Genomic DNA, 17,016 nt, shown 5'->3' with positions numbered 1-17,016 from the left:
TATCAGCCAAGGACACATTCAGGTGAACTTAGGGTGCAATTTATATTTCAGTGGTCTCATCTGCAATGCAATGTTGAGGGTTCAGTGTCATTCAGCATGTGTTTATAGTTGTAGCACCCCAATTGATGACATTTGCAATTTTCATAATTTAACTTTGCACTTTGGACACTGCCCATGTCAACAACGTGCCACATTTAATGTCCCTAAATTAAACACATTTGTACATAAAATCAGAGAACTTCTGCTGTGTAGCTCACCCAGTTCGTGTATTACACTCGCACAATATTCATTTAGGGGCCAGAAGGAACATTTTAGGGTGCAAAATGTACTGAAAGCTTACTGGCACAGTTTGTAGGACAGCTCTGGCTCTGGAAGTGATTAGCCCTCAAAGCTTGGGTGAGTATATTGTAGAGAGAGAGTATGGAAGCAGTATTGTGTGATTCTGTCTGTGTGTGTGTGTGTGTGTCTGTGTCTGTGTGTGCGCGTATGTGTGTCATAGAGAAAGAACTTGCGTGTGTTTTGAGAGAGAGAGGGAGATTGGGGCGGTTCTGTTATGCAAGCAGTTCTCAGTATGCATGTAGATTGGAAGATGTGTGGCTCCTGTGGTTGGCTGTCCCCTGTGTCACTGCCTTTAAAAAACAGTTGCCAAGAGAAATGTCTTCTTTACAGGCTTTGGCTGCCAGATGCTGGGGATAATGGATAGAACTGTAGAGGGAAAGATGGAGAGGTGTGTGCAGCCAGCCACGCGTGCATATTAACACACACACACATGCACGTTTGCACACTTTGTGGGCAGGGATCACCATAATGCTGAAGTAATGCGTGAATAATTCATTTTCAAGTCACTGTTGTACTACTGCCACACACACACACACACACACTGTGACACACAGGGGAAGTATTAGGACTTGTAAGTCATGTCACACTAAGTCGCTTTGAATGAGCATATGGTTTGGGCATGCTTACAGATTCCAGAGGTGCCACATTTTGTGGATGTGTGTAGGAGGAAATAGTTGCGTGTGTCTGTGCAGCTGTGAACCAACACATGGGGCGCCAGTGTGTGAATGCGATAGTGTGTCTGCGAGCGGGATAGCCAGTGACACAGGAATGTGTCATAGTGCCTGCAAGCCACTCAGCTCCTAAACTGTAGCAAATAAACATTCCTCGACTGCTGTGTCAGTGCTGAGCCCTCGCCCACTGTCGCTGTAAAACACAGCTTGTAATTAAAACCAAAAACTGAGCATTTTTCCTTTTGTTTCCAAAAGTATTACTACATTAGAGATAATGGCCCCATGTCTTCAGACATTTCTCAGTACAGTTTATTGACTCAAAAATGGCATGTTGTGGTCCAGATGATGTCAACGTGGGCCAACTGATAATAAAACCATCAGAATCATCAAGTGCAGATACAATAATTCTGACTTGCTGTGGTTAGTCACATTTCACTGTGTAGCACAATGATCTCACGTCTAGTAAGTAAGTCAGTAACTGTACAAAAAACATCATACATTTTGACAGTCTGAGATACATTAGGATGAAGATTAGTGTTAACATTGATACGGCCAGACACATATTTCTGTAATTTATCACTATTCTGTTTGATTTTAATAAATGCAGGCGTCATACCTGCTGACAGGTGAAATAATGCGCAGCCTTATTTTGTGTCACATAAGTTCCACCACAGTTTGGGCTCATATTTCATATGGATCTCAGAGCTGAAACGTTGCTGTACCCATACATTGTCAGATGTCTGTAAACATATTTTACTGTTGGTTGTTCTTGCCCAACGTCTGCCCCTGTCATTACGGCTCTGTTTACAGGAAGGCTAACAGTGTTTGCTAGCATATGATCTCCCCCAGAATATACAGTGGTTTAAAGTCGCACTCTGACGCACAGTTTTCCACCTAAAACACTTAATCCCTGTGGAACCGATTCTGACATGTCACTTTATCTGTTTGTTGTCTCTCGTCTGGTCTTGCCAGGTTAACCATTCACAGATGTGTGATTGGGGATTTTAACCCTTTCTTGTTGGATAACTACTGCCTGTGCAATCCAATTTTTTGGTCCCATGGTACTTAAAGCTGACCATTAAGTGTTTGCAATAGACTGAAGAGCACTTTTAGGTATTTAGTTAGAGGTGATGTTTCACTGCGATGAGGTGTTTATCTCAGCAGTCGTGGTTAAGAAAAGTATTAAATATCAACAAAATGGGCCAGCAGAGAAAAGGGCCGTCAAGCCAAGACAATCAAGAGGCCATGCTGTGTAAGTGCAGAGGGTGGGGAGTGTCGATAAATATATTATCACTGTGTGTGTTCGCACACAGGAGGCTCCTATTCACGACATCTTTATACACATGTGAAGAGTGCTGGCATATCACGAACACGCACACACACACACAAACACCACAAAGTTATATCCCTCCCACCTTTTACTGCAGGGCTCGCTCTCCATCTCGCTCCACAGGGGCACAGACCCTGACCACAGACATCATACTGATTGCTCACCATGGTCGAGTGGTCTGTCCACATTCCCACCCTGATTCACTATGTGCAGAAAACCCAACAGCGGAAAACAGTGGTTTGAGAGTGTCTGGAGGTTTGCGGACAGCAGTGAGTGTCCGCTGTGTTTCTCCTAACTCTATCCTCCTCTCATCCCCTTCGACTGCCCTGCTGCTTACCCCAGGAACATGGGAACAGTGGAGGGCAGACCCAAACTGATGTGTGTGGAATGTTCTGGACTTGCAGCGAGAGGATTCAAAAAAACAAAAAGAGGACAGTTGAGTGTGTCTATGCGTGCTTTGATGAATGTAACCTTCCCTCTCTCCTGTGTGTGACAGGTTGTGGCAGGCCGGTAGATGATGAAGTGATGGAGATGTTAGGAGGCCACAGCCATTGTGATGCTGGGTGGCTGTTACTCTAGAACTGCCATCTGCCGAAAAAGGTCAGTTGCTAGGGGACGATTCTCCTGGACCGTGTCTGCCTCCCAGCTGCCATCCACACACACACACACACACACACACACACACACACACTCTCACGTACACGATTGCCCACTCACACTCTTTTCATTATTTCCTATAAATCTGAATTGAATTTGCGTAAATTTGACCAAATGTATTGACCGCTATTAATCCACTCTAGTGTTCTGTAACTTTGGGTGAGGTTTAGTTGATTATAATTCTTTCTGTGTGTGATGAGGCTATAAATGCATCTTATTAAAGCCCTGTGGTCACTTAATGGCACCAAACAAATGCTTCAGATTATTACACGGGGGTGTAAGGGTGTTTCCGTCCTAACAATGCCCTAATTAATTGGAACTTGGCCCACAATCGAATGCTACAATGAAATGCTGAGGCAGAACGGAAATCAAATCAGTATTGTGCGCCAGATCCAAGCCATGCCACATTGTCTCTCACAACCACAGTGAGCAGCCTATCATTCAGTGCGGTGACCCAGACCCAATTCTGAATTCTTATCATACGCCCTTCATATTAAAGCCAACTCCACCCAACGGGCAAACATTTTTCCACAATTTAGCAGGAATTTTAATATGAAGCTGCTGTGCCTTCATTATGCCGTATAATCTTCTTTGCATGTTCTGTTGTGATTGACCTGATTATTGTAAGCAGCGCAATGCGGTAAAGTGAAAACTGTTTCCTTTCTCAAGCTTAAATCGTGAAGATCGGGGTTTTTTTTTTAAGTGACACACACTCTCAGGTCAAATGCAGGCAGTGTGGCTGTATTTCTCAGTGTCAACTTACTTAACCCCGTCTTTCTCCCTGTAGTGTTGCTGCTGAAGTTAAGGGTCCGATAAAGACGGCACCAGAAAGCTTATTGCTGATAAAATGGGAAAAAAGATTTCATGATCCTGGAAGGGAATTGACCATGTACCAATTAGTGAACCCCAGGACCAAAGTATTTTTTGACAGACAGTTCTGAAAGAGACAAAGCAAATATTGCTGCATGTTTGTTGTACTAACATTTTGATACAAGCTGCAAGTGGATGTCAATGAGTTATTATCTTAAGATATTGGCAATACAATAACTGACAGGATTTTGTGCTATCCATTTTTTTTCTTCTTCCGGTCACACTTTCCTGCTCTCCTTCTCTTTTTCCCCTCCTCACACTGTCACCTCCAGCCTGCGCTTCTCCACCAGCCTTCCATAAACAGTGACTTTTGTGCAGTGGAGCTGTTGTTTTTGTTTGTGCCCTTCTCACCATGGCTGCCTGCTCGCCGCCTGGCAGCCCCGTGTGTCAAAGGTGGCTGCAGCTGAACAGACTGTGGGAACAGCCGGTTAGCCTCCCCTGGTCCCCTGCTCCCCAACCAGAGGGGCAGCCATCAATCCAGCACTCCCCCTGCCCCTGCACACACAAAATGCCCAACCAAACACACACTCACACAAAAAGCCTACAACGCTCACACCCTCTCCCAATAATCCTCGGAAGCAATTTCATCTCGACTCGGGTGGCGGCCCATTGTCGCCAGCCCCTTCAATCTTTCCTTATTAACTCTCGCTTTGTCCTGCATCCGAGCTTCTGGACTCATCTCTCCTACATTCCGATCGGTGCTGCTCCCAGCACTCCCAGGCAACCTCCATTCGCTAATCCCACTGCCTCCCCCACCAGCCGCCCCACCCCAAGGAACTCTTACTGCTTTTTTTTCTCCAACCTGCCGATCACCTACTTACAGAGTAAGGTAGGGGCATTAACTCCATGGGTTTTCTGAAGGCAGAGCGTGAAGGCGGGGTGGGTGAAGGAGGAGGCGGCCACAAAGTGACTCCAGCCCAGACAATTAGAACAATGAGCTGGGCCTGTAGGGGGCTAACTCGCTGCGTCACGCCTGGACGGTGGGGTATTTTGTCAGTTTAATGAATTGTCCGTCAGGCCAGGGCCACATCGCAGGCTGCGCAGGGAGAGGCCAGCAGGGACCCAGACACTAAGTCGGTATTTATTACACTGCCTTTGTCACTAATTGAGCTAATTATCACTGACTCCTCAGCGCTCCCACAGGCAGCACCCCCTCCACTCACTCTCTCCACCAACTCTCCCACCTCACTCTCACGCCTGGGATTTGAACTCTGCCTTCCCTCTTCTTTTCTTGAATCTGTTTGCCACTTTCTCTTTCTTTTGTTTCTCTCTGTGTATCCACGATCACCTATTAATTCTCTCTCAAGCCAGGATTGTATTATTTTCACATTTGTGACCTTTTGCTTTCTCCTGACCTTTTCTCTATTTGTTTTTCTTTATATCGTACTTAAAGCCAAATCATGTGTTCGTCCGTCATCCAGTAATACAAGAGACTATTAGGGTTTTGAAGCAATCGGGAGTGTTACTATACTTTTTAAGTTTTCATATTTCTGTTTTGGTAGGCCGTCCAACCTCATGTGACCCCATCCTTTGCAGTATTTTGATTCATTTTGCTTTGTTTGGTTCTTTTTATCCTCTTAATCCTCCTTGGTCTACATGCTTTCTACTTTCTTTGAGATGCTGCCCAACTTCTGCTAAATGTATTAATTTATTGCTTAACCTTTTGCTCTCTTCAGGCAAAGGAGCCCCTCACTTTTGTCGTGTAACAGAAGATTTCTCATCCCTGTCCTTGGTAGTATGTCATCCTCTCTGCCGTTACAGCTACAACTTTGTTGCTCTGTTATTAGGACCCTTTGGTTTTTTGGGTGCGTGTCGGTGGCCTTACTGTGCTCTATCTGGATGACCTGGCTGCTCCTGTGCTGTGGTGAAAGTGCAAATCTCTCCAAACTCCTGTGGTTAGTCAGGTTGCCAGGGGCTCGGGGAGACTAAGTTTTCATTATTTTTCACGCTATTTCTTTATTTATTTCTGACATTAAGCAAATGAAGCAAAACATTCAAAGCGGTAAAGTCCTATACTGTATAAAATAAGGTATGTGGCTGAATAAGCAGGGGCCGTCTCTTGTGGTTGGGAGCACAGATGCAGGGATGTTTTGTGAGCCGGAGAAAGAGGCTGCTTTGGTGGTGGTAATAGGATTAGTCAAAGGACACCCAGGGACAGGCTTATATGTTCACTTGGTTGCTTGTCAAAACTATCTCAAACACAGACTACAACAGACATAATAGCATCTTTTGACACATTCAGGAGGGCAACTTAATTGAAAATATAGACTTTATTGTTCTATCATACAATACAAAACCAACTGGAGCCTAAATCTTTTGATTAAAATCTAAACACAAATGTCTTCTCTTACATCTCTCTATAACAGTATAAAAATGCTCAGAAATAAATATTTTGTATTTACACTAATAAAAAAAGAAAGTAAATATTCAGTGCATGAACACAAGTGTTTTTACAGGAAACAAGCAAAGACGTGATAATGTTCTGTTTCTAGTAAGAGTCGGTTTTGTGTCAGCTGCATTACACCAAAATAGAAAAAGGCATAAGATCAAAACATCTGCTAACTTGACACTAATGATAGCATATTCTCCAGCCACTGACAGGTGCATAAATCATTCAGCAAACCCACCAATGACGTCATTATAAATATATTCATATATTTTAATATTTACAGCATTTTGGTTCTTATAGCTGATACTCAGAATGATCTCTTCTGCAGAGGCAAAATAAAACGTGTATCTGCTGTTTACAGCCTAGCCTAAAGTAATACACATACGCCTACTTTAAACTTGGACCAGTTTAATGCTACACTCATGTATTAACAGGAGTTTTATGTCTTTTTGTTCAATGGACGTCTCAGAATGGCATTAGTTGCATGGTGAGATTCTGCAGGTCACATTTCATTTTTCTTTTTTTTTATATTGACCCCTCAGATTTGCCAAACTACATCTAGTCATGCCATGATATTCAGTGTATTGATAATACATTCAAATTACATTGCCTCAGTTAGATTTGTTCACTCGGTTTCTATTTTCCTTGGCGAACACCGAGCCCCAGTCGTGTAACATCAGGACCATCTTGTGGTAAGTTAGAGTGGCAAATCAGGATTGAGGTGTATTCAACTCTAGAGAAATCTAAATAAAAAGGGCAAATGTGGTGAGGAAATTATAAGTGGTTGGGCTGCATCCAGGGCCTAAGTACACAAGTTGGGAACGGGCGGCCCATCCCCGGAGATAATCTTCACACAGTTTCATGTGAGAGAAGCCAAACTTCAGCAAAAGGAAAACAAAACACTGACTTTTTTTTTTTTTTTTTTTTTTTTTAAATAACTCCCCTCTTGTTAGAGGTCTTCACCAGTTTATGAGAGCACATGTTTGTGGCTCTCTGGCCACAAGAACATCTGTGAAACATTGTGTCCAGTCTCTGCCCTCAGTGGGGGAGAAGAAGGCTCTGTAGTACCTGGTTACGGCGATCAATTCTCCACCACATAATTTCATCCCTTTACTTCTAAATCTATTTATCCACAGTGTAAACACTTGTGTGGATGATTTCCAGTCTACATGGTTGGTTGTAGTGTTTAAATACCCTCTTAATACTGTTAAGCAGAAAAAGGCGAGGAGCAAGTACATATACTCTCTCTATACCCTGTTCATATATTTGTGCTTTTCTCCCTCTTTCAAAAACACTGATTGATATTTTGTGTCGGAAAGTTCCCTGTATCAGTTTACCCGCCTTGAAGCTTCTCTAGCTTCTACCTAACATCTCAAACCACCTGCGTGCTAGTGGCTTTCTCAGCCAACTACCTCTTTTGCTATGAAGTTCTTCTTTGCCTTTCATATATTCCTAAATATTCACTTGGTGATCATAGACACTGGTGTAACGTTCGTGTACTGGTGCAGTTCAAGCAGCTGACATGACAGCACCAGTGGAAGGTGCAGTGGCAACGTTCAGTCACACTCTCAGTCCGGGTCTTTAACCCACGTCCACAGCAGAGCAGCTCACATCCGTCCAGGCCTGGAGAAGAGCTGTTGCATGTTCTCCCAGAAGTTCCCAAAGTGCCAGTTTTGCCATTGTAAGAGCAGAAATTTGGCGATTTCTCAAAATACACCAGGTCCATGGCAGAAGGGGGTTTGTGAGCCGAGTTTTCAGGCTCCAGATGTCGGGGGTCGGCTCTGTGAGAAGCACGGTTGCTTCCCTTGTTGGCATAAACAACTCTGGAAGCACCATCAAACCGGTCCTTAAGGAAGTCTCCCACTGTGCGGAAGCTGGGGAGGCGCATCCAACAGGTGCGCACGGTGCAGGAGCCTGACATGCCGTGGCACTTACACTCCTGACGCATCTCTGATGAAACAGTCTGCAGAGAGAAAGACCAAAGCCTACTGATGAAATCTTACAAAGTGGAAATCACAAATGTTTTTGAAACTTCTGGGAATTCTGACAAAAACAAGACAATTGTGGCATCTTTGAGTATAAAATTCTTACCATTCTGCCAGCCTCATTATTGTGTAGGTTGGTGAGGTAGCGCAGATCTCTGCCCCTCTCGCTGGAGTCCACAAACTCACGGCTGAACATCCGGCCAAAGTCTACATTGTCACTGCAGCCCCCCCAGTGCCAGTCTGGCCCTCCAGGACCTCTGCGGCGGTAATCGCATGTGCACGACTCAATGGCCCCTTCTGAGCAGGAGCGAGCCACAGCGTGGGTCACCCCTGCACTGGTAATGGCGAATAGAAATGCTGTCTCTCGGCAACCTGAAGAAACAACATCAAACTTCCATCAGAACCAATTCCAGCCTTTTAGGCTTGGCTTTGCCAATTTTTGCCCAAAATTGGAAAATATTTACAAACAAAGCCTTTTAAATGTGTACAAGAGATTCCATTACATCCTGGCCAAAATTGTCCAAATAGTGCCTGGTGAGAAAGACAAGAGAGGCTCACCACGATTGACAATTTTCCCAAAGACTGCTGGGCTGTGGGTGGTCGGGCAGTTCCAGCGGCGGTTGCGGAACTGCCACTTGCACTCCTTTATGGCAGTGTGCAGCCCAGCGGCGATGGCATGCAAGATGCCAGGATTCTGCCGAATCAGCCGGCGCTGGCGACGACTCAGTAGAGCCAGGCTCGGGTCCAGGACCAACTGCACGTTCTTGGAATTGGTGAGGAGGTTGGAAGAGGAGGCCACATTGACAATACCCCTGGCACAACAGAAGAACAAGGGAAATCAGAGTCAAGGAGCTGGCAGTTTATACATGTAGCTCATTCTGTCACCCTTTAAACTCTTAAAATGATGCGTCTACAGTTTTCATCATGTACAGCAGTGGCACAAACCGTCTCAAGACAATGAGGGGACTGTGAGTCTCTGAGTCACGATGCAGGTTTCTGGCTTGGAAATAACATGAAACTTGATTTTTATCTGTAAATCAGTTTGATCTGAACTAGAAACAATGACGCTTCAATTTCATTGTTAGAACTTGTAGCCATATTCTTTTGCTAAGTATTCAGCCTCTGCCATATAGCTGAGTGCTACGCTCACAGGAAATCCTTGCAGGTTTGCGTCTGCATTGTCCTGTTGAACATCATTCTCTTTTCTTTTCTGTTTATTTTCCATGTCCACTGTCCAATGTAATAAACCAAAAGCTGAAGAGAAGTGAGCTACACGTTTAGATTAGAGTGTCCAATCTCACTTTAAGATATGACCATCCTGCCAAAATGTCATTACACATTAAAAACTCATATTATGCAAACTATGCTTTATGCCAAGACTAGCATTTAACAATTATTATAACCATTCTGCTTTTTTATAATATTAATAACTCTAGGTTGCTTGTCCCTTTGCCACATGATATCAGAAAATATTCTGGTATTTGGCTTTATAACAGTTCGTATCCAAATATGGCACCTGCTCCTCCAGTTTTATACATATTTCAGATCACTGAACATGACTTAAATGCACTCATTTTGGTAGTCAGTTTTCAGAACAGTTCTAGTTTCAATGTTTCCGTAAACAGGCTGTATAATTTTCTACTTTATCTTCTGGCAATTTCTGTGATTTTGATTCACATGTAGTGTAATGGATGCGTCTCCTGTTACGCATTATCATCCGTAAAAGCGGGCTAGTCTTGGCCTGTTAGAGGGCTGACCCAGACAGTTGTGTGGTGAGGCCTGGGAACATTAATAATAATGTCGTCTTTTGGGTTATTTTTTTTCATTCCAATAACTCCGCGGTGTCTTTTTTTCCCTCCCTGGATGTTTTCTTGGATTTCAGCTGACATTTTAAATATTTGAAAACGCCTGATGTTGTGCGCAAATACTGTCCATCTAATGACACCGCATAAAGGACAAAAATATTTCGTTAAATCATTACCTCAACAAACCCAACCCACAGTTTATAGATTTTTAAACAAAAGCAAGGCAATATGCCCACTGACGCAAAACTATACAGATTCCATTATATTGTTGTTCTGCAACAAACTATTGTGGAATTGGACAGTTTTAAGGTTTAGGTCAGAGACGGATTTACAGTATTAGATCAACATGACCCTGGATAAGACCTCGAATGGTATTCAGCTATGAAATAAATCCATATTTAATTTATCCCACATTGGACTGCAAAATGTTGTCTCGTGTTCAAACCACAATGTCCAAATGACAGGGAAGTAGCGAGAAGGGGAGTAAATTAAATCCACCGCAAATAAAAGATAATCCTGTAATTATTACAAATGTAATTCGTTGTTAAATAGACAGTCTAATTACAATGAAAGGGCAATGCATTAAAATAAATCCCACACGCTTTAATATCATGCGGTTACTCTTTTTTTTTCAAAGGCTGAACAGAAGTTGTGAACGGTGCCAAAACTAACACATTATTTCGAGCATGCAGCCTGGAATGTGGCAGCCCAATGAAACACCGTTACACGGTAGCGCAGGGTCTTCCCGCCCAAAGCAGCGTTGAATATAAAGTTCCCAATGCTCGGATGCTGATAACTGAATGTATGTACAGTAGATATCTGGTGAACTCACCACCACCGGCCGCTGTTGTTGACGGCCCCTGTGCCTGAGAGCGAGGACACCAGCAGGATGCAGGCGGCTTTCACCCCTAACAGCAGCGCCAGACTCCTCATCGTGTCTTTATGTCAAATATGAGGAGGAAAATGTCAAATGCATTTTGCTCAGACAAAGTTATATAAGTTCCAAATATCTTTGACAGTGATTCATTTGAACAGTCCAGTATAAATATGAACATTTTAGAGCCTTAAAAAAAAGAAGGGAAAATAGCCTTAAAATAAACCATCAGCCTAAAAACAAGAAGAAATAGACAAGAGTCTGGCATTGCATTTCTTTTCTGCATCGCGGTTGCTTACAACAGATTACTTGTAATAATATATTTTAATCATTATGATCTATTAAATTATGATTAAAATGCTGCAAGGTGAATACTCACCACGCCACAGTCCGGAGAGAGGACTTGAAAGGTGAGAGAAGCAGTCAGCCCTAATTGACTTAAATGGATCTTGAGTGGAGACAGGTTGCTAAATGATGTGAAGTGTCCAGGAAGGATGCTACTGCTGCTGCAGTCCTCTTCACTCTGTCTCTCTCAGTGATGCTCTGCACGGCGCATTGAACGCGTGGGACAGTCCCGAAGACTTGATCCCCTCGGTGACTGATAGGCAACACATTCTTCTCTTATTGAGCGCTACGAGGGGAATAAAAAAGGGATTTGCTGCTCTCATCTCCCTCTGTTTTTTTCGGAGCCTTTTCAATAGGATTGGAGGGAGGGATAGTTAATGCTCTTCATAGGGCGCACAATGAATAAGGAAACACAACTGGGCAGAAAGGAGAAAGGAAGAGAAAAAAAATAGGGCAATCCAAAGAGTTGCGCATATTACTTGTGGAATCTCACGGTCATCACATAATCGATTCCCTTTAAATGTGTGCGGCTGCGAGTATTTTCCCACTGGCCGTGCGTTTGCTTCCACATCCAGTCTTGGAGAAAGGAGAAGTGCCCCTTGAAGCAGTGATGTGTTGGTACAGATGCTGTGGGTGCGCCCCGTTTGGTGCTCCGCCGCTGCTCAAAGCTGGTGTCACGGTGCAATACAGTTACAGCGGAATATGAGCCATCTAAAACTGCCCTTTTTACCCGGTGGTTGGATTAGCCTACTCCCTAACCGCATCTCCTCCTCCTTTCTCCAAATGCGCTCTAAAAATGTGCAGTGACTAAGGACATTTCTGTTCATTTCTTTTCCTTTTTAAACTAATCCCTTTACAAATACACCCTTGTTGAACATTATTTCACCAATTAAAAAATAACATGTAATTAAAACCTTTTATGAGGTTCTCTTAACAGGCTATATTAAGATACTAATTTAGATTAGGCCCAATAAACAACACTATTATCAACAGTCTTTGTAGCCCAAAACGCGCGTGCACGCACAACGAAAGTTGCATGAAGAAAGACGAAATAATAAGCTCTTAGTTGTCATATAACTCACACTGCCTGCTGGGCTACTTAAATGTTTTTTCGAGCGCAGGAGAGATGAAATATGTTCTCCAATCAGAAGTTTGATGTATGATGAACCAGGAAAAGAGGGGGACGAGTAAGAATAAAAACCATTCCAAACATCTGGCCTGCACACCTCCCTCGACGCACATGTAGCCCAGTGTAATCACAGCTTGAGCCACTTTGCGGCATCTCCATCTAACCCCAGACTAGGAGCAGGCTTCAATGTCCCCAAACTTCTCCATGTTGGTTCATGGGGGAATGTTTCATTATGTGACATTTATCTGCTAATTTGCATGTTCCACATTAGTCACTGCAGTGGTTTTAGTTTTAATAATCTCTCTCCCCTCCCCTCCTATCCATCCCTCTCTCTCTCTCTCTCTCTCTCTCTCTCTCTCTCTCTCTCTCTCTCTCTCTCTCTCTCTCTCTCTCTCTCTCTCTCTCTCTCTCTCTCTCTCTCTCCCTCAGATGACAGTAAAAGGAAGTGGGCTTTTGTAAAAAAGGATTTAATGACAGCCATCCTACGTTTATACTCCAGCCTTATATGAAGGTGCTCAAACGAGTTTCCTGGAGCAGTCATGCGACACCGAGCAGATTAGAGCTTCAATCCGGATAAAGGGGGCCTTTTATATACAAATCAACTTCAAATCACTTTTTAAGCCACTTAGATATACACGCCAAGGCAGAATGCTAATGCACTTTTCATTGCTGCAGCTTAGGGAATGGAAGGAGATTAGATGAATTGGTGTCACTATGCGAACCGTGTTCGAGGGGGGTTTTAACTTAATTTTATGAAAGTAGCCCACTGCACCTTCTCGATTCCAACAGCAGTGTCTCTTATTGTTTAAAGTCTGGTCGACAAAACATTTTTAATTTGTGAGAAAATTATATGAGTGATGGACCTGTTGATTATTGAGTATTGGTGTTCTTAATACGGATCAATATGCTGATTATTTCGATGCCAACCTGCCACAGCATCCTAACTAAGTCCTAACAGAAGGCCTGAGTATAGGCCTTGTCATTACTGAGCAGGAAAAACGGATTTGAATAGATAAGTGAGATGCTGTTTGGTATTCTTTAATATGCATAACATGTTTTAAAGACCATCAACCATCATCACATACCAATTTTAATAAACCCGTAAGTGTTATTTGCCATTTCATTTTTGTAGAAGCATGTGACGCCATAACATAGTAAATCATGACAAAAAAAATCCGACCTGTCACTCTCGTAATTTATGTATATAATGTTATACTCTGAAATAAAGACTTTAGAGTGACAAAGTGAAGTTGTTTCAAACACAACAATGAGGAACAGCCGCTCTGGTGGAGGTGGGAGGAAGGGGGACCACATGACTAAAAACAGTATTGTTGGAGGGTCTGTTAGCGGAGCCGCCTGCCTGCTGCTGCCTCCCTGTCGTACAGTGGAACCAGCAGCTCTCCCCTCCCCCCATTCATCATTTAACTCACCCCTTTATGAACAAAATCTTGTTTGACTTTCCATATTTCATTTCACTCCGCGTTCTTTCTCCTCAAACATTTAAGTCTATACTACATAATCTACCGACCCACCAATTAAAAAAGCATGTCTAAATACATTCATGTTTCTATATGCTATTAAATACGTCTATATAGGATCCAGTATTTTAGATTACCTACCAAAACGTGAGACCATTGTGTGCGGCTTGGCGTGGTGCTTGTGCGTAAAAATTTGGAGACGTCATTTTACGCTCGGACGAATGATCACACTCTCAAATGATACAATGATCAACTGGTGATCCAACTCTCATGTTGGTCAATATTTTGTAAACCGCCGCCTGTGGAGGCATCTCCTCCCCTCCTCTCTTTCTCTCACTCAACCCCCCCCCCCCCCCCCTCCTCCCGTTTACTCTCGCCCCGAGCTCCTCTGTTCTCCGTCTTCACTCTTCGGTCGTTTGGCGGTGCATCGATAATACCCCACTCTTCTTCTTTTTGTTGATATTCTTATTCAATACAGGACTTTATTACGAGTGTTTTAATGTCACGTCGCGAAAGACGCTTAACAAAATGGAGCTATCAAACAAACTCCGTTGGGACCAATTCCTGATTTTGGCAGCAGCACTTATGTCACCTGCATTAACGTGAGTGCACTTGAGAGCGTCAGGAGAGTTGATGTTGCATGCGGGTTCCTGCTACATAGAATTCGGCAAGAGTTTTGGGAAGTTACTGTGTATGACTGTATGATTTAAACGAATATTTAACATATTTAGTTTAAAAGTGAAACATCTGCCTCTGATTTTACAGGCTGATTTCCTGTAATATTGAAACATTACAATGAATGTTCACTGATTTTGTAGCGACATGTCTGAGCTTTGCCTCAAACAATTCAATACACTGTAAATCCCACTATTGTTATTTCTCCATAAGATTTATTTGGCAAGTAACTGTCTGCTTTTGGGACTTCACAGCTAGATGATCTGGTTAGAATTATTTCCCCCCTTTTTTAAGCAACATCTGTAAAAACTCTGTAGTAAATACGTGCAATTCATTAACACATGTTATTGCTAAGTGTTGCCGATTCAGCAAATCCCTTAGAGATGAGACATTGTTTTGTATATCCATCTTTAATCTTCCCAGTTTTGTATTTTTCTGATTTTTCTTGAGTATCCAAAACATCTTTCGAAATACCAGCTCTGATGGCCCCCCAACTCTCTCTCTCTCTCGCTCCCTCCCTTTCTCTCTCTCCCTCTCTTTCTCTCTCTCTGCAGGGTGCTGTGTAATGATATTCTCAGCCTGAAGGTGGCAGGAGATCCAGTGCTAACCCCTAACTCAGTGTGCCTGAGGCTGGCAGGCCTCAGTAAACGTCAGATGCGGATGTGTGTGCGGAGCCCCGATGTGACAGCCTCTGCTCTGCAGGGCATCCAGGTGGCCATCCACGAATGCCAGCACCAGCTCCGGGATCAGCGATGGAACTGCTCCTCGCTGGAGGGCCTTGGCAAGCTTCCCCACCACAACACCATTCTCAACAGGGGTGAGAGCAGGAGGCAAGCTAATGATGGGCGAAATGTGACCTGGGTTTATGGGGGGGTGGAGGTGTAGGTATGAGAGTAGAGGTTGCTCTGCACACAGACGCACGACTGTTTATCATTATCAACTCTTTAAATGTTTATCTGCTGCTCCCAGGTTTTCGCGAGAGTGCTTTCTCTCTGGCCTTGGTGGCAGCGGGTGTGGCTCACTCTGTGGCCTCAGCCTGCAGCATGGGCAAGCTGCGGGGGTGTGGCTGCGAGGCCAAGCGTCGCCAGGACGATGACAAGATCCGGCTGAAACTCACACAGCTGCAGCTGCAGACCCTGCAGAAGGGTGGAGTAGGCCTCGCCATGACACGGTCATTACCCTCAGAGCTAAATGGTCACCATGACGACCTGCCCGCTAACCTGCGCTCCACCCACCCCTCCACCCTGCTCAAGCCTATACCAGATGAGCTGAGCTCCATGCAGGACACGTGGGAGTGGGGGGGCTGCAGTCATGACGTCCGTTTTGGGGACCGTTTTTCTAGGGACTGGCTCGACTCCCGCGGGTCTCCAAGAGACATCCACGCTCGCATGAGGATACATAACAACCGGGTGGGACGACAGGTGAGTGTGCTTATCCACTTTGTCCTGAACGTTGCTCTGCAGTCTTACTTCTCACTGGCACGTATCATCCTTAGGGTCATTGTTTCATTTCTGATTTGTTACATCACTTACCTTTCTCTACACAGATAGTGACTGACAACATGAAGAGGAAGTGCAAATGTCACGGCACATCAGGGAGCTGTCAGTTTAAGACCTGCTGGCATGTGTCTCCAGAGTTCCGGCTGGTGGGTTCTGTACTCAAGGAAAAGTTCCTGTCAGCCATCTTTGTCAACTCCCAGAACAAGAACAATGGGGTTTTCAACCCTCGAGCAGGAAACGGCGCCAGCGGGAGCACAGGCGGACCCAACAGAGGTCGCCGTCGAACCATATCCAGAGAGCTGGTGTACTTTGAGAAGTCTCCTGATTTCTGTGACCGTGATGCGTCCGTAGACTCTCCAGGTACACAAGGACGCATCTGCAACAAAACTAGCTACAGCACAGACAGCTGCGGCTCGCTGTGCTGCGGCCGTGGACACAACATCCTGAAACAAACACGCAGCGAGCGCTGCAATTGCAGGTTCCACTGGTGTTGCTACGTGCTGTGTGAGGAGTGTCGTCTCACAGAGTGGGTCAATGTGTGCAAGTAGATTCCACTTCTCCCAGTCCCAGCTGCCTTTACTCGTCCTGGACTCAAGATGGCGAGCCTGTCCCTTCGCCCACTCCTTTTGTTCCAGCGTTTGTTTTGCTCCTTGTGTAACTCTCCCAGAGACTCTGTTTATCCCCCCCTTTCCTTTTTTTGGGTCCATCATCTGGGATCTATTTTCTTTGTAGCCGCTGTTATTCTCAAAATGCCAAGTCAGAGATTGAAGAGGTGACTCATGACATTTGTCCTGCCATGGTCTGTTTAGACGCTGCCCTCTCAGCCATGAAAACAGCCTATACCCAATCTTTTCTATCCCACAAAACTTCTAGTTCAATGTCTACATGCTGACTCATCTCATTGTACAGTAGCTGTGTATTTGAATGTGTATATTTGTAAATGTATTATTAATAATATTATTGTGTTGGA

At 44.2% G+C, this 17,016-nt stretch overlaps 2 protein-coding genes across 2 annotated transcripts in view; one reads left to right on the top strand and one right to left on the bottom strand.

Annotated features, from left to right (window-relative positions):
- Window positions 1-17,016, top strand: part of wnt10b (wingless-type MMTV integration site family, member 10b) — an 18,282-nt gene extending 1,266 nt beyond the window's left edge. Inside the window, exons 2-5 of the mRNA XM_029435317.1 lie at window positions 2,837-2,940; window positions 15,102-15,364; window positions 15,517-15,968; window positions 16,094-17,016. Coding sequence (XP_029291177.1) covers window positions 2,897-2,940; window positions 15,102-15,364; window positions 15,517-15,968; window positions 16,094-16,594 — 1,260 coding nt within the window. The 5' untranslated portion in view covers window positions 2,837-2,896 and the 3' untranslated portion in view covers window positions 16,595-17,016. The remainder of the gene's footprint in view (window positions 1-2,836; window positions 2,941-15,101; window positions 15,365-15,516; window positions 15,969-16,093) is intronic.
- wnt1 (wingless-type MMTV integration site family, member 1) lies at window positions 7,728-10,979 on the bottom strand. Its single transcript, XM_029435328.1, has 4 exons — window positions 10,879-10,979; window positions 8,800-9,053; window positions 8,348-8,613; window positions 7,728-8,219 (listed from the first exon to the last, which is right to left on the bottom strand). Exons 1-4 carry the CDS (start codon window positions 10,977-10,979, stop codon window positions 7,728-7,730), a joined length of 1,113 nt encoding a protein of 370 aa, XP_029291188.1.

This window comes from Cottoperca gobio, chromosome 7 (genome assembly GCF_900634415.1).
Source record: "Cottoperca gobio chromosome 7, fCotGob3.1, whole genome shotgun sequence".
Taxonomy (NCBI): Eukaryota; Metazoa; Chordata; class Actinopteri; order Perciformes; family Bovichtidae; genus Cottoperca; species Cottoperca gobio.
Note: the sequence above shows the minus strand (reverse complement) of the source record. Positions and strands in the feature narration are given on the sequence as shown.

Excerpts from the sequence above, each read along its gene's own strand:
- wnt1 (XM_029435328.1), bottom strand. The coding sequence starts at position 10,979 with ATGAGGAGTCTGGCGCTGCTGTTAGGGGTGAAAGCCGCCTGCATCCTG. Across the intron at positions 8,614-8,799 it reads TGGGAAAATTGTCAATCGTG|GTTGCCGAGAGACAGCATTT; the intron begins GTGAGCCTCTCT and ends TTGTTTCTTCAG. Across the intron at positions 8,220-8,347 it reads ATAATGAGGCTGGCAGAATG|ACTGTTTCATCAGAGATGCG; the intron begins GTAAGAATTTTA and ends TTCTCTCTGCAG.